Raw genomic sequence first — 22,670 nt, forward strand, 5'->3', positions numbered from 1 at the left:
CACCCCGCGATGGCGGTGTATGATATTTCCGCTTCAGCGCCAGCATATCGCTGTGTCAGAAGAACGAATCCAACAAACCCCAACACAATGGATAGCCGTCCGAAACAATGCCTTTATGATGTTCTAAATTTGGATTGATTTATACTTTTTACAAAGCCCGTGAGAGTGTAAGCACGATTTAAATAGCCCCACACTAGTATTTCTCGTATAACGTGGTTTATTTTGTCACGATTTATATTTTAAAAAGCGACAAGGCTCGCGTTGAAAATTCTACAAAGGCGCCGGTGGGCACAGTGTAATCTTTCCAAGGACCTTCTTAAAGCGGCGATCAGAGGAAAACTGAGGCTACGACTTAGAAAACATAGAAAGATCCGTCAGTTATTTAAGATTATATAGTCACCTTGTCAATTAATTTGTTATTTAAACCCGCGTTGTTGTGTTAACCCTACCATACCCACTGTGTATACGGAAAACTCTGCAACAACTCAACCGGCACTGGGACTTGGTAGTCGCTGAGTGGGCATTATCCCCATTCCCTAGCTAGTTAGCTAGCTAGCTAAAGGTGCTAGTTTAGCTAGCTAGCTAACTAACTATCGTGAGTTCACGGTGCTCGGCTCGATCAGTTCTCAACACAACGTCCAAACCGAGTAAGTGTTATTAATATTAAGAGTTCGATAATCATTCGTGTGAAATGTGTTCAACACACGATGTGACGGGCCAACTGTAAATGAGACGCTAGCCGAGCCAAACGTCCAGCAGCTTTTGATAATTGTCGTTTGTTCTCTTCAAACTCTATGAAGGCTTTATTTATTTTTAACGTAGTATTGTGGTGTGACTGTTTACATTGCATACATGTATTAATTATTTTGCAGTCAAAAGTTTTCGGGAACTCTTTACACTTGAAACTAGCTGGAGGTAATTCATTGTGATTGACATGTCTCTTGTTGGCGTCACTGGCTGTTGTCAATTAACTTGCTAATTGGCTAGCAGCGTTTGCTAAAACTGTCGCCAAGTAATGTAGCTCAAGTTTTAATCAAAGTTGTTAATTTGCCAATGTTTCCCATTGTTATATTAATATATGAACATTTCAATTGTTTCCAGAAATAGGTGAAACGGAAGCTAATTGTTTTGTGTCTGCAGTTTATCATGGAGAACGATGCTTGTGTTGAGCAGAAGATTGTCACTGCAGCTGTGGATCAAGTGAAGCAGCAGCTTACACCCGCAGCTCCTTACAGATACACAAAGGTGAAGGAAAAACACCAAACATGTTCATATATTTACAAGTTGCACTGAATGGTCTTTACAAATACTAACCTTTTTTCAATTGTTCTTGTGTAGGAAGAGCTTCTTGAAATCAAACAATTGCCAGTCTCCAATGAAAGGCCAGACTGTCTCTGTGAGAAATACGACAGGTGAGAATTAATTTTGTATTTAATGATGTAAAACTGCCACAGTAAAATGTGGGTAAATGATGGGGGAGGGATTAATGGTGGATTTTCTCTGCAGAAGAACTTATTCTTTCTTTTTATTTTTTACTTAATTATTTGACTATGTCAGGGTTTGACGGAGCAAGCGTTTGTGACCCAAAAAAAATATATTAATTCATCCATGTATAGACCACAATGATGAGGAACTATGTTTAGGCACAAGTGTATCTCTCAATCATTGCTTTCAAATGGTGTTTTGATGCAGTGATGGTGTCTGGGACCCTGAGAAGTGGCATGCCTCACTGTATCCCACTTCAGAGCGGAGCTCACCAGTGGATGGTTTTAAGAAGGACTATGTTGATGACCGAGTTCCCCTGAAGCGAAGAATCCCAGGTAAATGACGATTAAGCAAGGCCAAAGCTAGACATTACACATTTTTTAAATATATAGACCAAAGCAGGTTATCATATTGTTCCTTGGAGAATTTTTGCAAGATGTGAGTATTTGTAAAGTTGTGAGAATCTTAATTTTGCTGTAGTTTTTGTTTCTAATATTCAGTGGCTACCAGGGATGGGCATTCCAAGTAAAAAGTCATTGCATATTGATATTTGCCCCTGCTCAGAGCACTGTGTGTTCCTGCTGCTAAAACAACAACGTCACACAATCATTCATATAATCAGGCATAGTGTCTCCTACTTGTTTCAGGTCATTGTTTTTTTTTAGTGCCTATCTGTCATTCTCTCCTATCTGCCTCTCTGCTGCATGCAAGGGCACACATCCACAATCACATGAAGAGCAGATGAGGCGGTGAGAAAGTTAGTAGGTTAAAAGGTGTGTTAAATGTTTCTCTAGACTTGAAACTACACCATGTGACCAGGGGGATAAAGAGGTGGGGATCATCAATCTCTTATCTTTTCAATATACTCATGAATAGTCACATTAACTGATCAACGTTATATAATCAAAATAATTATGAAAATAATCAAATATTAATGCCCATCCCGAGTGGCTACAGATTATGCCTAAATCAAATTACAGTAAGACTATTGTGGAGTTCATATTCTAATCTAAAACCCACACATCGTATACAGATCCTCGTGAGCGATTAAAGGAGGATGATCTGGACGTCATACTGAGCCCACAGCGACGCAGCTTTGGAGGCGGATGTCAGGGCAGTGCTGCACCCGCGCCCCACATCCGTCGCCCAATCAGCCCCCTGGAAAATAAGGAGAATGAAAGTCTTCGTCTAGGAGGGGCGCGTAGAATCGGCAGCGGGCGCATCATTGCTGCCCGAGCCTTTGAGAGAGAAGCCCGTGCAGAAAAAGAACGGGAACGTGAGCGAGAATATAAAGATAAAAGATTCAGGGTTGGTGTTGATCTTTCTCACCATAATATCTTGTTAAAATATTGTTTTATTCATTGCACTGATGTGACTATGTGACGTCAATGTCATTTTATAGAGAGATTTTGGAGACAAACGTGTCTTCAGTGAAAGAAGAAGGAATGACTCGTACGCAGAGGAAGAGCCAGAGTGGTTCTCTGGGGGCCCAACAAGCCAGTCTGAGACAATTGAACTCATTGGATTTGATGACAAAATCCTGGAAGATGACAAACGCAGGTCCAAGCGGTCAAGGAAGCGAACGGAGTCTGTGAAAGAAGGCATGGCAAAATTTGTTTTATCTTATTTGTTACATTAGTTGATAATGAATACACAGGTGGTGTTTTGGGGTATTATTTGATGACTAACTTAGCATGATATTAGGGACACTTAAGATATCTTTATTTCTGCGCCAGCAGTGGAATGTAATGGTGGGCAAGTGGAAGGGCAACATGTGCAGTCGACAGCTGATCAGGAGGTTCCCCACCCTGATGTTCTGCCAGAGCAGTCGACTGGAGACTTTGACTTCAATGAGTTCTTCAATCTGGAGAAGACCATGCCAGGACTGGCTTCTGTAAGTCTTGGGGTGCACTGTGTGTTTATGTTGGTGCTTGAAGGTGTGAACGTCACAGATGGGATGGTTTCCACGAAAACACTATCGATATGATCACTAAGCAGTAGAGGTTTTCAGGTGCATCTTCATTTCAGTTAAAAACCTCTGGGAGGTTGATTTAATTGGCAGAACTGTTAAACTTTTGACAAGAAAAATGATGAGACCAAACTAATCTGTTGTACAGAAATGTCTAGTGCAGGATACCTCTGCTGTGATGTCACTGAAGCAGATCTGTGGTGGTGGCTCTCATCACAAAATGGTGCACTTCTTATGCTTTTGTTTGTGCTCTTGTATGGGATTCCAGAAAATTTTAATCAATTGACAAACCAAGTTTATGCCCATCATTATAGCTACACTAAACTAGTTCTTTAATTATATCAAACAATATCTAAAAGCAGTGCATTCGTTGATAATGCCCTCAGTGGTCTTGCACATTTTGTGCTAAATCGATGGAAAGCGGTCTAAACGTAAGTGTCATTTTTGTACTTGCACCCTTCTGCCTGTGTATTATGTGTTTTCTCGCATACTCATAGGGTTATGTTTCTCTTTCAGATGATAGAGGATGTTTTGGGGGAGGGCCCTGTATCAGCAAGCCGCTTCAGTCAGTGGTTCTCCAGTAACATGAGTCCTTCAGGCAGCCAGTCCAGTAGTCTGAGGTCTACTCCTCATGAGGAGCTGGAAAAACTTGCAGGTAAATTTGTTAATTTCCTTGGATCAGGTCACAGCCCTTTACACCAGTACAATATAAAAACAAACTAATCAACTTTAGTCTTGCTAAACTCTCTGGGAGAGTACATGGTACAAAAAAAAAACCAGTCGCTGTCCTGTTCTATTACAAATTGCTATTCTTCTGTATCAACCCAAATTATTCTCTCTCTCAAAAAATGGATATCTTGAACCTTGATTTGTGTTTCCACTTTGAAGGTCTTGAACCTTGTGGTATTTCCTCCAATCAAGATCCCACCTCCTTCTTTACACCTATTCAGTCATCGGACTGCAGGGAGAAGGTCGACATCCTGGAGTTGCTGCACAAAGCCAAGATAGACCTGAAGCCTCTTCTGTCCACGCTGTCAGTAAATAAAGCTCGGCTCCGGGAGAACAGTATGTTTCATTTTCACTAAATTTTTAACTCCTGAGTTATATCATTACATCACTGTGAGTTTGTGTGTGAAAGTAGTAAGAACAGAAGTGCACAAAATGACAAACACGGAGGACTTGGAAATATGTTTCATTATGACAAAGACAAAGTATCTATTTTAATAAGTGAATAGCTCCCAAATCTTACCCAATAACATTGTATCCAATCAAAGGATGGATATAGGATCCCCCACTACACGTCCTTAATTAGCTAAAACACTATTTTGAGCAGTTGCATAGATGTTAACTTTTCTGTACCCAGCTTCCACTGGAGTGGTGCTCTCGCTCGAGGAGGTGGAGGGGGAGATGAAGGGGATGAAGCTGGGCTCAGGACCCCAGGCGCGGAAGGTTGCTCCTCCACAGAGGGGAAACGGTACGCCCTTCATGGCCGAGCATTTAGAGGAGGCCTTGACAGGCTGCGCCAGCGTCCGGCCACGCTCACGTGACACCGACATGTCGGCCTTTAATAAACTAGTCAGCAGTATGAAGGCAAGTGGAACTCTGCCATCTCTCCCCAAAACCAACACCAACAATGTAAGTATTTATATGAAGCTTGTTTTATTTTTATAATATATCCCCAGGCTTACAAAAGTCCTTCCTAAAAATGATACATCTTTAATATATATTTTCCAACGGACTACAAAATGATGGGCATAAATTTGTTCCTCAACGGTTGTCTTGTTTCGTATTTGGACACGTTAAGTTAAGCTGCAAGTGTCGTTTTTGCAAGTCTATTTCTCGACTACCAAGATAACCATCACGACTAGATCGGACGTAAAGGGAAGTAAAAGTACATAAATCCATAACTTCAACTAACTTGCATGAGCGACACGCATCGTGGCTGGCTTGTACAAATCTATCCGAGTGGCCTTGCAGTGACAGAGTTTAAGGCTTCAGCAGTGTTAATTAAAACTATATTGTATTCTAGTTGCCGGTTTTTAAATTCAAAATGTATACTACATGCTCTACACTGCATGATGCTTACTCGGATAGGTTTTTACATGGAGAAATGTTTTAGTTTGGGTTGCATTGCACCCGCCACAAATTTCTCAAATTTCTCATTGTGCAACGCAGCAACCCTCAGAATCAACTCCAGTGACCTTGTCTGAAGCCCAGGTGCCTGCACAGCAGCAGAATAACATATTCCAGGTGTGTATCTCTACTGTTGTGTCAGACTAACTCTCAAAAATGCCCAAATAATATTTTCCAAATGTAATTAAAAGGTTTCTGGTGCTGTAATTTCATCACTGCATCTGTCCATCAGATGTATTAGGTTTTAAAATTGGCTCCATTTTTATTTTAAATCTTTTACCAGAAAGCAAAACCTGTTTTTGTAAAATTTTGGAAAAAATACAAAACCCTGCACTGTACTGCACTGTTTGTGTTGTAGGAGCTCTTGGGTGGTCCTGCTCGCAGTGGTTCCCCTACTCTACTTGGCAATCTGTTGGGCAGCTCTGAGGGCCCAACATCCTCTGGCCCTCTTCATGGTCTACTACACAAGGGCCCTTCACCGCCTCTCTTTCCACAGAGGGCACCCTCACCTGACTACTTCAACAGCCGGTTGCAACAAACAGCTGGTAAGACCAATGCATGTCAGCTTAAGACTGATCAGAGAAGTCTCTGTTCTTGTTTGAGGGAATGGTGTGGACGAGACGAGCATGAGCTAATGTTCTTCCCTCCTATGTCAAGGTTTTGCTGTTGGTCCTCACCCCATGCTTCCAGGACAGTATGGTGACATGAACAGGTCCATCAGTCCTGGATCTGCTGCACAACAGGTAACCTGGATTACTGGAATTGGTTTTATGTGAAGCAGTAGAATACACCAATGGTTTGGATTTAAAATCTAGAGAATATCACTTTTTCAAAACAACAAAGATTCTCCTCTCCAAATTCCAACATGATTTAGCTAAGAAATATATATGAAGACATTGTTTGGGGGGATCTCTTGAGCTATGTTTATCGTTTGTCCAGATGAGGATGCTCTCAGTGCCTGTGAGTCAGGCTGACCTGGAGGCACTGGCGTTCCAGCAGGACCTTGCTCTACATGCTCAACACACATTTCAGTCCAACTACAACAAGCCACAGATGGACAAGTCTTTTAGAAATCGGTTAGTTTTTCACAACAATACTGTTGGCTTTATGAAGATAAATGTTTTAAGCTGCCTGCTTTGTTTGCTAGGAATTCTTTTAAACACTACAGATTTTGGTATATTGATTCATGCTTGTACTCGACAGGCCGCAGCGCATTATTCACTCCCCTGGTCCAGGCTCTCAGCCTGCAGGGAGACACTCTCCAGGCAACCCTGTCACCAGCATGGTGAGTGTAACCACTTCTTCCAGGAGTTTTTTGTCAAATCAAAACTCCTATTACTGATATTTGATGCCCTTTTTTTTGTTTTTATTACAGTTGTCTCCTTCATTCACACCCACATCTGTAATCCGCAAAATGTACGCAACGAAAGAGAAGAGCAAAGATGAACCGTTTAGTCGTTCGGAAAACAAGGAGGACGGCACAGCACACTCTCATGATGGTATAGAACGTTGAATCATCATGATTTGAACTGTCAGCTTGATGTACTACAAGACTAAGGTTTGGGTTGTGCGTTTACAGACCGACGCTCTCCAAATCTATACCTGGAAGCGATTGAGGGGAATGCAGCCCAGGTTGGGGGAGCAAAGGCCGGCTCGCACACTTTACAAAGCAAGGACCAGGAACGTCTCCGACCGGGCTCTGCAGGATGCCATACGTCATCCATGCCACCTCCCGGACAATCTTCATCTTTTCCTCGGCCAATCTACCCAGTACCGATGTTATCCCACGTACCCATGGTACGTCCTCCTCCTCCCCAGCTCCACCCTAATGTGGTTCAGCGAATGCTGGCCCAGGGTATCCAGCCCCAGCAGCTTGGACCTGCTCTTGTGCAAGCTGGTTAGTATATATATATTTTTTTTTCCTCCCCCCCAATCTGCTCATGTCCTTGTGGTTGACGTCTGACGGCAAACTAAAATCTTGACTTGTACTCTCAGGCATATTTCCACCACATGTTGACCTTGCACAACTTCAAGGCTTGCCTCCTGCCCTTCTTGGACAACCGCTGTACCCACTAAATGCAGCAGGACATCCACTTCTACCTCCTAGAGCCAGTACTCAGATGCAGTTAGCAGTAATGCAACAGCAACTTCAGCAACAGAGACCAAGTAAGTTGAACTCATGTTAAATATTTGTGTGTGGTGATGGCAGCCTTCACCTCAAAATGTTGGAGTTCATAGCTCACAAATGGGTCTACGTTTATTATTTGGAATCCCTCGTCTAAATCTAGTTCCCTGAATGATGATGTTCTTTATTCGTTTGCAAGCTTTAATTAGCAAAATATAGTTCACGTTTGTTCCGAGCAAAGTGCAGTTACAGTTAGGCAACCCGCAATAATCATGGATAAACTTTTCTGATCAAATTCTCAACATTAACTGCAATTTAACATAATGCCTATATGAGCTGGTCACTAACAGATGTGGTGTAACCATCAAGTAGCTACTTTTGCAACATCTCTGACATTTTCTACTCTGGATATGGTAAATGTACATCTATATTGTGCTTTTTGCTCTTCTTGATGGCCACTCGGTGTTGCAATACAGTTATGCCATTCGGCTATTTTCATACGAGGCAGTTTCCCTGCTCAAACAAACCTGATTCCAATGTCAACTCATGAGTAAGTTCTGCTGAAGCCTCATTATGAACCATTTATTTAAGTCAGGCGTGTTGGAGCAGGGAAACAACTAAAACATGCAGGACAGTGGCTCCCCAGGATCGGGAGTGAGAAACCCTGATACAATGCATCAGTGAGGCATGGTTCAGAAAAAATTGGGGTTTATAGGACCAGGGACACATGGTCATGTTGACGAGAGGGAGTCGGGTATTGGAACCCCACCTTGGCTCCCGAATACGCTTTAATACTAATGCTTTAAATAACTTTAAAAAGCCAATAATTGTCTGCTGCTACAGTTGATGTTTAATATACTGTGTAATGCTATTAGTGTAGTTAAAACCTGTCTTTAAAGGTTTTTGGTTGCATTTGGTTCACGTTCTGCTTTTGATTAACTTGTATTTCGTCTCTTCTTGCAGTTCATCCAAGTGTTCAAGGCCCTCTGTCACAGAGCCAAGGCCCCCACCGGACCAATGGCTCTCAGGGACACGGAGGCCCCCCCCCTCTAGGCCTTGCAAAGTGGTTTGGATCAGATGTTTTGGAACAGCCACTCCCCTCAATGCCGGCCAAGGTCATAAGTGTAGATGAATTGGAGTTGCGGCCATAAAAGAAATAACTGTGCTTGATGGCAAGATATATATATTTTTTCCTTTTTTTTTTCTTTTTTTCGGGCAGATCTCCTCCACCTCGTTACCATAGAAATGTGAATTTTAATTTGAAAGACAGTGCACAGAACTGGATAGTCTAACATGTCATTTCTTCAACCCTGAAATCACTGCTTTGAAGAGGTGATTGATGGAGATGTTTTTTTGTAGCAGAGTGAATTTCTTTTTTTGTATTAGATAATGCACAGTAAATATTGTATAGGCCTAATTGTACAGACCATGGAAAACGATGTTATGCTCCCTGTAAATACGTATGGTGGTTTGGTTTCTTCTTGTCTGGGTATGGGGGAAGGTAAAAGTCCTGCGATTCAATTCAACCAAAATTGAGATGTTAGCATTCCTCTGTCTTGTCTACCCCTGATTCTCCCCTCTTCATGCATTGAGAAAGGGCCACTGCTAATGACAAATGTTTAGATTTGAGTAATTTTGTGGTTATGGCTCGTGGCCTTTTTCTGTAGAGGTGACCGTAGGAGCGTTACAAGACAACTCCAGGCAATGTTTGTGCCTTTTTTCTTTTCTCTTTAAATGTATCCTCTCCCATCCATGTCACTATTGGGGACAGCACTGCTCTCACTGTCAAGTTTTTGGAGGGTGTTTGGGGATGCAGTTAATGTGCTTAAAGCACAAATAGAATTAATAAATAAAACTTAAGTAAAATGGTTTATTTGCTTTTTAAATTATTTTCGTTTTACTCCCGTGCTACTGCCTTGAACTGCAATACAGACCTGTATATATTTAATGGTGTTTGAACTGAAGGGATTTAGCTTGAGGTATTTATATTAAAACCTGAATATTGGATACTTAATGCAGCAGAGTTTAAATGGAAATTTTGATGTAAAATACCCATTTAAGTCAGTGTTTGCTGACTAGCAGAGGCACTGAAGGTCAATTCTGCATTTGCCAGTTTCTCTGGTACAAGTCTCTCCGAGTATTGAGGTTGATTTCTTTGAAATGGATGAGTTGGCTAATCTGCAGATATAGGGCTTGTGGCAGCTGTTGCCATATTGGCAGGCGTCTGGTATAAAAACATTTTGCTGACGATCTGCTGCATGGTGCAATTCATACATTGTTTTGTAACCTTTTACTGCTTTTATGTACGTTTATACAAACTTAATCAGTTATGAGGTCACTTGGCTATTTAAGTCATATTTGCACCCCTGTATATGGGAGGCATCTTGCATTTTATGGTTTAATAATAACCGTTCATACCCCAAATAGTTAAGCACCAGCTAATCTATCAAGTACTTGTGTTATGAATTCATTCTTGTTTTGACATGGTGCATTTCAAAAAACATACTTGTACGATTTGGTGCGTTTTTTTCATCTTCCGAGGATAAACGCCCTCAGACTAGCAAGTTTAGTTGCGAAAGGCCAAGCTATACGCCAAATCCAAGATGGCCGACTTCCTGTTGAGTTGAGGTATTTGTTTTGTTATGAATTAATTCTCGTTTTGACATGGTGCATTTCTAAAAATACTATTACAATTTGATGCGTTTTTCGTCTTCCTACGATAAACGCCCTCAGCCTAGCAAGTTCAGTTGCGAAACGCCAATCTAAATGCCAAATCCAAGATGGCCGACTTCCTGTTGCGTTGAGGATTTTTTTGTTTGTCTTGGGCCGGCCAGTGTTTCGCGAAATTCGGCGCAACTAAATTTAGGCCTGCTCTCTAGGCGTTTGACCTGTGGGGGTGCTACTGAGCCATTTTGCATTGGTTTTTCACAAGGCCATTGTTTTATCAAATTCTGGTTTGCGTGGCAATTTTTGTCCGTTTTCACCCACATTCAGCAGCCCAAATTCGACATTCCGTGGAGTGAAAGAAAACAAGATTTTATAGAATTACAAAAGGGTCCTCGGTCCCTCATTATAAAGCCAGAATTATCAATAGCATTAACAAATGATTTTGTGACCTGTCAAAATGGATGTTGATTATTACTTATGACTATTTCTCATTGTTTGTTAAAGATGCTTTATGTAAGAATGTTACTACATGCAAATTAAAAATACAGAGGTCTTTTAGGTTTCGTTTTCTGACGTAACTGGCAACCCGTGGTTGCTCGGCAGCTGAGACTAACTCTGACTGCAATGATTGGTAGGTGGCGCCACATGCCAAAACATGATTTGCAGTCTGCAAAATACATGTTTTAATGCAAATATTTTGTCTGTACTGTTGTTGTTGGTGAGTTCAGTAAGTTATTGAATTGAATTGAATTGAATGACTTTATTCCTGCCCCGGGGGGGAAACAAACATTTACAACAGCTCAATTAAGGCGACAAGAGGTGCAGAAATGTGCAAGGGCATAATAAGTAAGAAGAAAGACAACGTAAAGATAAGAGTAAAAATAGGGTAAAAAATAAAATACAATATGGTAAACAAATCACACTCTAAATATAAGTAAGACTCTAATAAAATAAAATACAATAAGGTAAAAATACGCTCTAATATAAGTCAAAAGAAGTAAAATGTAAGATAGAGTAAGAAATAGAATAAAATAAAATACAATATGCTCTAATATAAGTAAAAAGAAGTCAAATGTAAGATAAGAGTAAAAAATAGAATAAAAATAAAATACAATATGGTAAACAAATCACACTCTAAATATAAGTAAGACTCTAATAAAATAAAATACAATAAGGTAAAAAAATACGCTCTAATATAAGTAAAAAGAAGTAAAATGTAAGATAGAGTAAGAAATAGAATAAAATAAAATACAATATGCTCTAATATAAGTAAAAAGAAGTAAAATGTAAGATAAGAGTAAAAAATAGAATAAAAATAAAATACAATATGGTAAAAAAAAATGTTTTAATTAAATTACATATGAACATTATTCCTGAGTCTCTGTGACATATTAGGAGGATTTTATGGCCAGTTGATTTAGATTTATTACATAATGCACCTTTAAATAATCCTGTTGTCTTAAGATTTGTTTAGTTATTAAGTAAGAATTTGTTTTATATGTAATTATTATTTTAGTATTTTATTTATAATATAATAGACAGATGAATAAGAGGCAGTGGTACAGTCAGTGTAACGTCAAACATGTGTCTTTAACACTGATCTCAGAGCAGCGAGGGGGGGTTGGTTGGTTGGTTAGTGTGTGTTGGGGGAGGGGTTGTCTTTACAAACACAGACACAGGAAGAGATTAGAGCTGCGTGTTCGTGTTTCGCCAGAAAGACACGGAAAGCCCCCCCGACGGTGCCGCGGCTCTATTCGCGGCTCTATTCGCTCCTCCGCGCGGCGACTGTCACCGTGACGAGGACCAGTTAAAGACACGCGCAGCAGAATGAAAGCGCACGGAGACATTTCTGACAAAACAACAGCGACCCCCCACCCGTCAAGAAACCAGGGTCAAAGTTCACAGGAAGCTGGGGGGCTGCCATTTTTCCCCGCTGCTGCTGCTGCTGCTGCTACTGCTAACATTTCACGTTAGATGCTAAACCGACGCGGAGGTGCGACGGGATTGTAGGTTTTTGTTAGCTAGCTTTAAATCAACCGAGCGACACCGTAACGTAACACAGTCCGCCATTCCGCCGACCGCTGCCGCGAACAGCCGTCGTTATTGGATGAATTCGGCATGGAGAAAGTAGCGGAGCCGTCTTGGACTTCTTCGTACACCTACCAGGTGAGCAAGCACAGTGCGGAGATGCTACACAACCTCAACGTTCAGAGGAAAGATGGAGGCAGGTTCTGCGATGTGGTCCTGCGCGTCGGCGAGGAGAGCTTCCCCGCTCACAGGGCGGTGTTGGCCGCGTGCAGCGAGTATTTCGAGTCGGTCTTCAGTCGCCCCGCGGAGGGCGACGGGGACGCCAAGGAGCTGGAGATGCACACGATCAGTCCCAAAGTTTTCAAAGACATCCTGGACTTCGCGTACACGTCCAGGATCGTGGTCCGGCTCGAGTGCTTCCCGGAGCTGATGACAGCCGCCAAGTTTCTGCTGATGAGGTCGGTGATCGAGATCTGTCAGGAGGTCATCAAACAGTCCAACGTGCAGATCCTGGTGCCGACCTCTCGGGGATTAGACGCCAGCCTTTTCCAGGCCACGGGAGCCGCGGAGCTGGGCTTCCCGGTGGCTCAGTCGGATTTTGTAAACGGAACGGGAATGCTGATGAACGGTCAGAGCTTCGCTAATAACACGCAGATACACATGGAGGGGAGCGAGGACGCCGCCGCCGTGTCACTGGAAGACGGCGGAGAGTCGTCGTCGGTGCCGATGATGGAGGCTGTCGACGGGCTGCCCGTCTCCCCATCCGCGGACTTGACGGAGGACACGCTTCATCACGACGCCGGTTCTCCGGACTCAAAGAGGAGCAGAGGGAGACCAAAGAAAGCTGGCGGCGCGGTGGAGACCGTCTTCAACCACAACACGATGAAAGACAACGGGCTGTTTCCGTGCGGCACCTGCGGCAAAGCGTTCACCGAAGCTTCCCGTTTGAAGAACCACGAAGCGCAACACGGAGCCTCCAGCGGCGGATCGCACAGCCTGAGTGACAGCCTGTCATCGGCGGGCGGCGCGTCGCTCATGTCCCACCCGGGCCTGGTGCAGAACGGCATGCAGTTACACGGAGCGCTGACGCTGGACAACGGTCGCAAACGGGAGAGGACCAGGCGACACGTCGGCTGTGAGATTTGCGGGAAAGTTTTCCGTGACGTTTACCACCTGAACCGGCACAAGCTCTCCCACTCCGGGGAGAAGCCGTACGCGTGCCCGGTGTGCGGGCTGCGGTTCAAACGCAAGGACAGGATGTCTTACCATGTGCGCTCCCACGATGGATCCGTCGGAAAACCATACGTGTGCCAAAGCTGTGGAAAAGGTTTTTCAAGGTGAGCAGAGTTTTATTCCCGGTGATCCAACGTCTTTTTGTGTGCTTGAGTAAAATGCGTCTTTGTGCCTGCAATGTAATGTTTACACTGTCGTTTCCTGCTTATGATTATAGTAATATTTATGAATTAATGTGATCAGTCTGAGACATAATGAACGACTATTTACATAGTTCAAAATGTCAAAACAATGGACTCTTGGTGTGTTTAAATACTTTTAAATCGAATTCTTACCGTGACAGTCAATGTAAATTATAACAATAAGGTGTCATGTCAGTTTAACAACTGGAGAACTGCATAGATTGACTGTCCTCACATTTAATTTAGATTAATTCTCAGAGAGAAGGATAACAAACCCCTGCTACAGTTTCTCAGACCCACTGTTGTTCTCAGGGCCAGTTTATAAACTCACTGTCGCCATCTACTGCTGTGGAGGGTAAAATACAGGAAGACCTGATGATAAACAAAAAGCACCCTCAGTTCTTTTGTTTCCTTAAATCCATAAACTTGATGAAGGGACGTGATAGAGGGGGACATGTGTTACACAACAGCCATTGTGATATATTGAGCAGGAACATGTTAACAAATGGCACAGTTGTGTTCCTGTGTGACTAAAATGCCATGTCTCCTAAAACTGAGGAAGCTAAATGGAACTCACCCCTTGTTAGTTTGATTATTTACACCTGTGATTTTTTTCTGCGACCTGACAAAATGGCCCTTATTCACTTAAAACATGTGTGCTATGTTCAAATAATTTAGTATTTTCAGATTTATTATGACTTCTAGCACACATTATCATGTTTACATGGAAGGCAATATCAATAATAACCTGATTAAGACGGTAGGTTCAGATTACCTTAGACACTATATGGTCATACTAATTCCACTCCAATTTTAGTTGTATTAAGAAGAAATGTTTACACCATAATCAGATTATAACAACTAATTTCACACCAGTTGACATTACAGACATGGCTCTTAAACCAGGCTTTGCTCTGTCACATGTAAACAGGAATATTCATGGTCTCAAGTCTTATTTGGAATAAGGTATAGGAAGTATAACGTACGTTTTTCACTGACGAGATTTCCATTCAGTCTGCGTCTGAAGTCCTCTTGTTTTTACAAAAAGACATTTTGCTATGTCACTGTAGGTCCAAAGCACAGGTGTAAATAATGGACATTAATTACTGTGTCTTATTAAATTGAACAAACGCCTCGCTAACGTTATCAGGAACACCTGGGTCGTTCCTGCTGAGACAAGTTTAATTGTTTGCTGTGAAAAAGACCTCTTGTTAATCCTGTGCTCTCTGTCACCGTCACTGCTTAACTGTGCACTTAAACAGAGAAGAGCCATTGTTAATGTCATTGCTAACATTTGAAAAGAAAATCGTATTAACCAGATTTTACGAAACTGTGTAGAAAAAGTGGGACGATGTGTGCAAAAAACAATATCTCAGTATTTTTGGGATTTTTGACGTTAATTAGTAAGTAGTAGTACATTAGATTGTTAATTGTTTAATCCAGTAATTGTTGCTTACAGATTATATAAATGGACAGTAAAACATGGTCCTTTTTAAGGTGTTGGTAATTGCTTGTTTTTTTTTTACTTTGACTTTGCAACACAGGAAATTGTGACATTTTTTGCTAATGTCTGAAGTAATAATACAGAGTAGGGCTGCAACTAGCAATTATTTTAATAATCACTGAATCTATCAATCATTTTCTCGATTCATTTATTTGGTGTTTGGTCCATGAAATATCAGAAAAGTTGTCCACAAACCAAAAATTCTCAGTTTTAATTTGTTATGTGGTGCAAAATGAGAAAATAGTCATATTTAAGAAGCTGAAAGATCTGTGAATTTGTTTTAATTGTTAAGAAAATACTCCATTATTGCTTAATTGTTGCAGCCTTATTGCACTTTGTTGCTTTAGAATGGGGAGGTCTTCTTATTCTCCACATGTATGAGTAAATGATTTAATTGAATCCACTGAAATTAGGGGGGGAAACGGTTTGAATAGTCTGGGTCATTCCTTTAAATATGACCTTTTTTTTGTCTTCCAGACCTGACCATCTGAATGGACATATCAAACAAGTTCACACAACAGAGAGACCCCACAAGTGCCAGGTAACATACAACACATTGAAGTTGTTTTATTTGGCAAAAGCTCGCCGCCAATGACGCTTTTAACTTACATCAGAGAGAGGCATTAACGTGTAACCATTTCTCTACATCGCAGATTTGTAATGCCTCTTTTGCCACAAGAGATCGCCTCCGGTCACACCTTGCGTGCCACGAGGACAAAATCCCCTGCAAAGTTTGTGGCAAGTTCCTTCGCGCTGCCTACATGACCGACCACCTCAAGAAACACAGTGAAGGGACACACAACTACTGTGGCATTTGCAACAAAGGTAATCATTTAAAAACGCTGTTGTCCGCGTATCGAACACCCGCAAAGACCTTTGTGACAGCTTTGCCCCGTGACAGGTGAATTCTTCTTTTTTAATGGATGTCATTAAAGCTGAACTACAGTGGATATTTATTTATTTTTTAATCAACAACGTGCAATCGCAACCTTGTTACTAAAACATCTTACAGGGCTGCGACTGTTCTCGTGCAATTTGCCACGACGGTGCAAAACCAACAATATCTTGTTGCACTCTGTCGTGAAGCTCCGCTCTCATGTGAGTGAGGGCCGTTTGGATTGTTTGGTTTTCTCGTTGAACCCTGGTTAATATTTCATCCTCAGCAATGTTTTTGCTACGATGATGCAATACTGTTTATCTCACAGAATGGTAAGCTCTCGCTCTGGATTGGGATTGAACGCCGTTGTTTTGAAATCAAGAATCGGCCACAAAAGCTTTTCCTAAAAATAATCTACTAGTGAGTGTCTGTAGGTGAATCAGCTGGCAATCGCAGGGTGATTTAAAGCTCCCATAGAGTGGTCCTATTGCACATATATGTGAGTTATGGAGGTCTACTAACTTGTTTTTATGGTCAAAAACTGATAGAAATCTCTCCTCACTGAAGCTCTCGTCAGTCGCGCTGTTTCAGACTGACATCTCACCCCCAGAAGACAGAACTGTGTTGTGATTGGCCAGCCAACGAGAGCTTTCTCAACTGTCTTGTGATTGGCCCCAGGTACCTGGAAGTGACGTAACTAGCACGTCAGCTCTCAGAAGCGCAGCTCCCCCCTCTGGAACGTTGGATGCACTGCTACTCATTATCAAAAAGTTGTTGTTGTTTTAGCAATGTTTAAAAATGGCTTCGTCACGACTTCCCGCCGCAGTCCCTTTTACGCCTTTGACCTGGAGTCGGAAGACACTGTCGCAAGTGAAACAACTCCACAACTGTTCTTCTTCTCCTGCGGTTCAATGTACGCAAACCGGATGTGCCCCCGACTAGTGCTCGGAACAGGAGGATCTGCTGTTCAGGAGATGGGATCATTACGTCACGAATCCAGGCCTTTTTAGAGCGCTTGCAGAGCCTGAGAATACAATAAAACCAAGCGTTCTCAGCAGTGGCTGAACGATTTTCAAACTTGAGGGCTTCATAAACGAGGTAACAGTGTAGCGTGAATTGGAACTTGCGGTCCATGGGAGCTTTACGTACGGCAGTGTTGTGATTAGCTCAGTCCTTGTGTTGGGTCTTGTGATTTAAGATATTGAGATGCAGTTGTGATTTACAACGAGAATTGATTGATTGATTATCGAGCTTTATCGTCCCTGATCGATCATGGACATCACCACCGTTGATCGTCGTTCTGGACGCTGACGATGTCGCTGGTGCGGACCCAGGAGTGTGTGTAAAAGGACTGCCTTGTTCTTTGTTCTTCTGGTCCCAGGTTTCTCCACCGCGTCCTACCTTAAGGTGCATATAAAGACACACCACGGCTCTCCACTGCCCCCCACTGCCACAATGCACAGCTTCCCTGAGCCGCGGGGGGGACTGCAGATGCACAACGGCACCCCTTACCACATGGGACGCCAGTGCTCAGTGGAAGGCAAGCAGCCGCCCGCCCCATCCAAAACTTTCATGTTTCTGGCTTTCATGTGCTCTGCTGAATTTTTTTTTTTTTTTTTTTGGTGAAACGTGCATTTGCATCGCCGTCTGTGTATGTTTCAAATGCAAGCATACATCAACCTCACTGCAATGCTTTTCTCTTAAACATAGACCGTCGTGCTATGTCACCTGCTTTATTTCTTTTTGTTGGACATGTGTGGGAGTACTTTTATCACTTCCCACTTCACAGATGTTTAAGATGTATGTATTTTTATATACAATAACTCCATTTATAATAATATTCATATAGTTGAGAATGAGAGGAACGTATAGTATTATGCTATTGACCTGTTAAGTCAGATATTACCAGCAAAACTGTTTTCAGCTGTGCTAACATCATTGCACAAGGGTTTTCTAATCATCCAATTAGCAAACACAATGTACCATTAGAACAGTGTAAATGTGCCTCTATACACCTATGTACATATTCCATTAAAAACCAGACGTTTGCAGCTAGAATAGTCGTTTACCACATTAATAATGTAGAGTGTATTTATGATTAATTCCAAACTTTTGAACAGTAGTGTATATGCTGTTATTGTTTTTTGAGATACATAAACAGCCTTCGACAGTTACTGAGGGAATGGAAGGCATGACAGAGTCATTGGTTCTCATCTACAGTAGAGATCCTGATCTTGTCTGATTGACTAGATGTGCTTGTGTTGCTGTGTTCTATCAAAGCACTGCACTCTTACTATAAGTGTGAGGAGTTGATTATTTTTGGATGGACATTTGGTATTAGGCAGGAAGAGATGTTGTTGATGTGCAGTCAATGATTGCCACTCATAACATGCTTTTGTACGTGTGTGTGTGTCTGTCCTGCTGCATGGCACTGGCAGTATATGATTAACAAAGTCTGTGCCCGTCTGGCTTGTCCATCAAAATGCACAGTGTTGCATGATTGTCCTGACGTGACATGTCCTGTCATTTGCCCTGAAGTTTTGTAGTTTTACCATTTTGTGCGGGAATCGGTAGCAAAGAGACAGTTCACTCATCAAATTGTGAGCTTTAAACACAATTATATATTAAAAATAACTGTCTTTATTACTTGTTTTTTTGTGCAAAATAACACTTGTCAATGTTATTGCACAATCAATTGTGGTACTAAGTTGTAGAACACTGCAACTTCAAATGGGCAGCCAACAAAACCAATTTTTGTTGACATACGTTAGGGGATTTTTTGGGGATATGGGATATTATGGTATATGATACACCAGGCAAACAGTAAATGAAGTGATCACTGAAAATCTCCTTATAATTTCATTTTCTTTACAACCACTCCGTATGCACAGCACTCGTATGCTGTTACCATGGTAACCATGTTTTTAGATGGCCGCTATGAATTTGGATCAATCGATGGCTCCATGAGTCATCATCGTTTGTTTACTTGAAAGTAGTAAAAATCAGTGTTAATATGACTATAACCTGACTTAAAGACATGTAAACACGTCCGTCTGACTGACATTGCATTAAGTAGGTTATTAGGACTAAAGTCGCATGTGTGGCTAAAACACTCTACACATGATCCAATACTAGAAACAGAAGACGAAAAGAACCACAAGAAAAACGAGACAAAATTCAGTGCGCTGCTTTTTTGGACTGATGGTGAGACTGTCCACTAAATATTTTTGAAGTAAATGGACGGTAGAAGGAAACGGAATATGCTCGACGTGGTACCAGCTACAGTTATTTTTGGCCTGTGACACGATAGCTTAAGAAGAAATTGCCACTTTGTAGTGGAGGCTGACACTTCGTTCAATAAATGGATTCCTAGTAGTGTTTATATCCTGGTACAAGGTCATTAATACGATCACTAAATTGCACCCAAATTCTTTAAAAAGACACAAATTCAAAAATCACTGATAGTCTCCATGTGCGTTTTCCATTCATGGCTGACAGTGATGAGCCTCACGCAGCATGGATCCATTCATACCAGTACACACCTGTCCCGTATACTGTGTATTTCAAATACTCGTCATAAAATGAAGGTTCCGTCTGACCCCACCTCCCCTTCCTTTCTCCCTGGCTGGCTACCCTGTCGTGTAGACCTGTGCGCCAGTCGCCAGCTGCTCCTCACCTCGCCTGAGGCAGAGGCTCGCTTTCATGGGCTCTCTGGACACCCAGTGCTCCCCCAGCCTGGCCCTCCGGCCTCGGGCGTGCAGCCCGAGCTGCTCATGGGGAAGCCAGGTGGGACTCCGTATTTCTGGGATAGTCGCTCTGGCGGGGCGCCTGGCTTCCCTGTCCATGGGTCTGTGACAGGTCAGTACAGTCCAGCAGGAGAGGGTGGGGTTGGGGGGGAAGGGTTAGTGTGACTTGGCATGGCCCACTTGTTGGATGAGTTTTCCCTGGACACGGGGCAAATGGACCGGGTTAGAGGATAGTGTGGTTCCATCCCATAGGTAATGTCGTTGTTGCCTTTTTGCTGACTTTATCCATAGATCAATAAATTAAATTGTTTTGATTGTTGCTTTCTCACTTAAAGGGGACATATTATACAAAATCAACTTTTTAATAGTTATATTTGGGCCTCTGGAGGCCCTATGAGTCGGCAAAGTGTGAAAAAAGGTGACTCGCTCATGTTTTTGTGGTCCTCCTCAATCTAAGTACAGGAGATAAAACACACAATGTTTACTTTCGCACTCACTGTGACGTCAAATTGTGCAAATTCCTGGACTTGTTGTCTCTCGGAGCTCTGCTTTGTCCCTAAAAAACGCGAGAGTGCAGACGAGGGCAATAGTATACGGAAGAGTGGAAATCTGCAAAGTGTTGTATTCTTGGCTGCACAGTGCAGCACAGAGTTCTACACAAACTTCCAGCCTCAGAGGATTTACGTGTCCAGTGGATACGTTTTATTTATGACTGCAATAGTGATGGCTTTTCCAAACGCTAACTGCTGTTAGCTGCCGTTAGCCTCAGTGACGCTGACGTAGTTTCCTGTGTCTCATTTGCATATTTAAAGAGACAGGCACTCAAAAGTGAGAGTTCTGAACAGGGCTGTTTTGACAGAGTGATTGAACTGATGTGGTGCTTCATCCTTAAGGTATTTTGACCAAAGCATGTCACAGACATGTTCATTAGGACACCAGGGAACTAGGTTCACTTGGAGAAATAAGGTGTAATATGTCTCCTTTAACCCCTGATGTTAATATGAGATTTACTCAGGTGTCAGTTACTGGCTAAATCCATGTCATCTAATAGTTTTTTCCTCCTCTTTCCCTCTCTGTCCTCTCTCCTCACTCCCTCCCCCCATTTCCGATCCATGTCATGTTTTACCACAGATGGACAGGAAAACACGGGGAAATGTCCTCACCTGGAATCGGAAGAATCCGACCCTTCATTCGGAGAATTGTCCAACTGCGATGAACTCAAATCCCCTCACAAACCCGATCGGCCAGAGCTGGAGACGCCCTCTTTGTCCTGCAACGGAGCCTCTGCGGGGGCGCTGGGGTCCCCCGAGGGATCCAAAGCCAAGACGGACCCTGAGAAGAAGTTCACCTGCGCCATCTGCGGTCAGGCCTTCCGCACCAAGTCCTACCTCAACAAGCACCAGCACAGAGTCCACAAAACCCAGAAATCCCAGGCGGTTTCTGGGTCCAGCTTAAGTGAGCTGGCTCCGTCCCTGAGCTCGCCGTTCTCCCCACAACAAAACATGTCTCTGCTCGAGTCCTTTGGTTTTCAGATCGTCCAGTCTGCGTTTGCCTCTTCGCTGGTCGACGCTGAAGCAGGTCAAAGTGGACTCGACTTTGGAGGCAAGTGACGGATTTAGTTACAAAGCGTCTCGCGTTTTTTTCTTTTTTGGACAAAGCTGGGTCGCCCGCAGAAGACGCTCTGTGTTTGGGAATAACTTTGCCTCAAGACTACTTTGTCTCCGTGTGTTGCTTAATTTGTGTACCCGATATTTTTGTCAGACTGCCATACGATTCCTACTTTTTCTACTTTTTTCAGAGTACGAAAAGTGCACGGTGTGTAAACGTCCTTTGTAAAGAAATGACATGAAGGAAGTTTTTTTTTCCTTTATCTTGGGTCTTGAAGTTATATTTGCTAGGCTTTCAGTTGTTTTTGGCTTGTGTGTGTGCGCGTTGAACTCGGCCGAACATACGAGATGTTCCTGAGTTAGTTACTGCATTCTTTAAAAAATTATTGACACTGCTCTGATGAACTTGGAGACTCAACCCTTGTCCATCACAACAGCTCATAAAGTTTCCCCTGCAGGCTGTAAACATACGTCTTTACCTCAGAGCATCAAGAGGGCTAATTTCTGTGTTTCTGTTCTTCTCAGCCTTTTAATTTACCTGTTAATTACAAAAGCATCTTCCTGACAGGCCCACGGCATATTTCATTACACCTTTATTTTTAGTCAATTTAATTGCTGCAGAATGACGCTGACAGTCGTCAAGGACCTTCTTAGGTTGTTATTGTTGACGGGATTGTAGTTGACAACGGTTCAGAAGCACTTTTAAGACACGTACGAGTTAAACTTTAACTTTAAACCTGGAAAAAGAATAATTAAGCTACCTCGTAGAAGATATTTACAACATAGTATGTTCAATTCAAAATGGAGAAAAACAAATATTTGCAGCCCCCCATATCAGTTAAGTCACTATTTCTAGGTTATTGGTATTTGTACTGGTAGAATTACCTTCTTTATATATATATGTATATGTATATATATGTGTGTAAATGTATATGTGTATATATATATATATATATGTATATGTATATATATGTGTGTAAATGTATATGTGTATATATACATATATACATACATATGTGTATATGTGTGTATATATATATATATACATATATACATACATATGTGTATATATATATATACATATATACATGTGTATATACATATATATATATAT

The 22,670-nt window shown here is 42.1% G+C and overlaps 2 protein-coding genes across 2 annotated transcripts; both read left to right on the forward strand.

The window, feature by feature from the left end:
- The first annotated feature begins 361 nt into the window (after positions 1-361).
- eif4enif1 (eukaryotic translation initiation factor 4E nuclear import factor 1) lies at positions 362-9,614 on the forward strand. Its single transcript, XM_083892307.1, has 19 exons — positions 362-647; positions 1,141-1,245; positions 1,339-1,412; positions 1,693-1,820; positions 2,519-2,793; positions 2,888-3,086; positions 3,222-3,379; positions 3,971-4,109; positions 4,343-4,519; positions 4,818-5,089; positions 5,630-5,704; positions 5,946-6,132; positions 6,245-6,330; positions 6,527-6,663; positions 6,791-6,872; positions 6,963-7,086; positions 7,167-7,484; positions 7,583-7,753; positions 8,676-9,614. Exons 2-19 carry the CDS (start codon positions 1,147-1,149, stop codon positions 8,861-8,863), a joined length of 2,889 nt encoding a protein of 962 aa, XP_083748433.1. The 5' UTR covers positions 362-647; positions 1,141-1,146; the 3' UTR covers positions 8,864-9,614.
- A 2,868-nt stretch (positions 9,615-12,482) lies between these two features.
- On the forward strand, positions 12,483-21,559 carry patz1 (POZ/BTB and AT hook containing zinc finger 1; the record flags this gene model as incomplete). The annotated part of the gene is made up of 6 exons (XM_083892296.1): positions 12,483-13,744; positions 15,804-15,867; positions 15,980-16,151; positions 17,585-17,743; positions 19,849-20,061; positions 21,081-21,559. Exons 1-6 carry the CDS (start codon positions 12,498-12,500, stop codon positions 21,557-21,559), a joined length of 2,334 nt encoding a protein of 777 aa, XP_083748422.1. The 5' UTR covers positions 12,483-12,497.
- Positions 21,560-22,670: the final 1,111 nt, after the last annotated feature.

This window comes from Microchirus variegatus (assembly GCF_963457635.1).
Source record: "Microchirus variegatus genome assembly, chromosome: 7".
NCBI classification, from domain to species: domain Eukaryota; kingdom Metazoa; phylum Chordata; class Actinopteri; order Pleuronectiformes; family Soleidae; genus Microchirus; species Microchirus variegatus.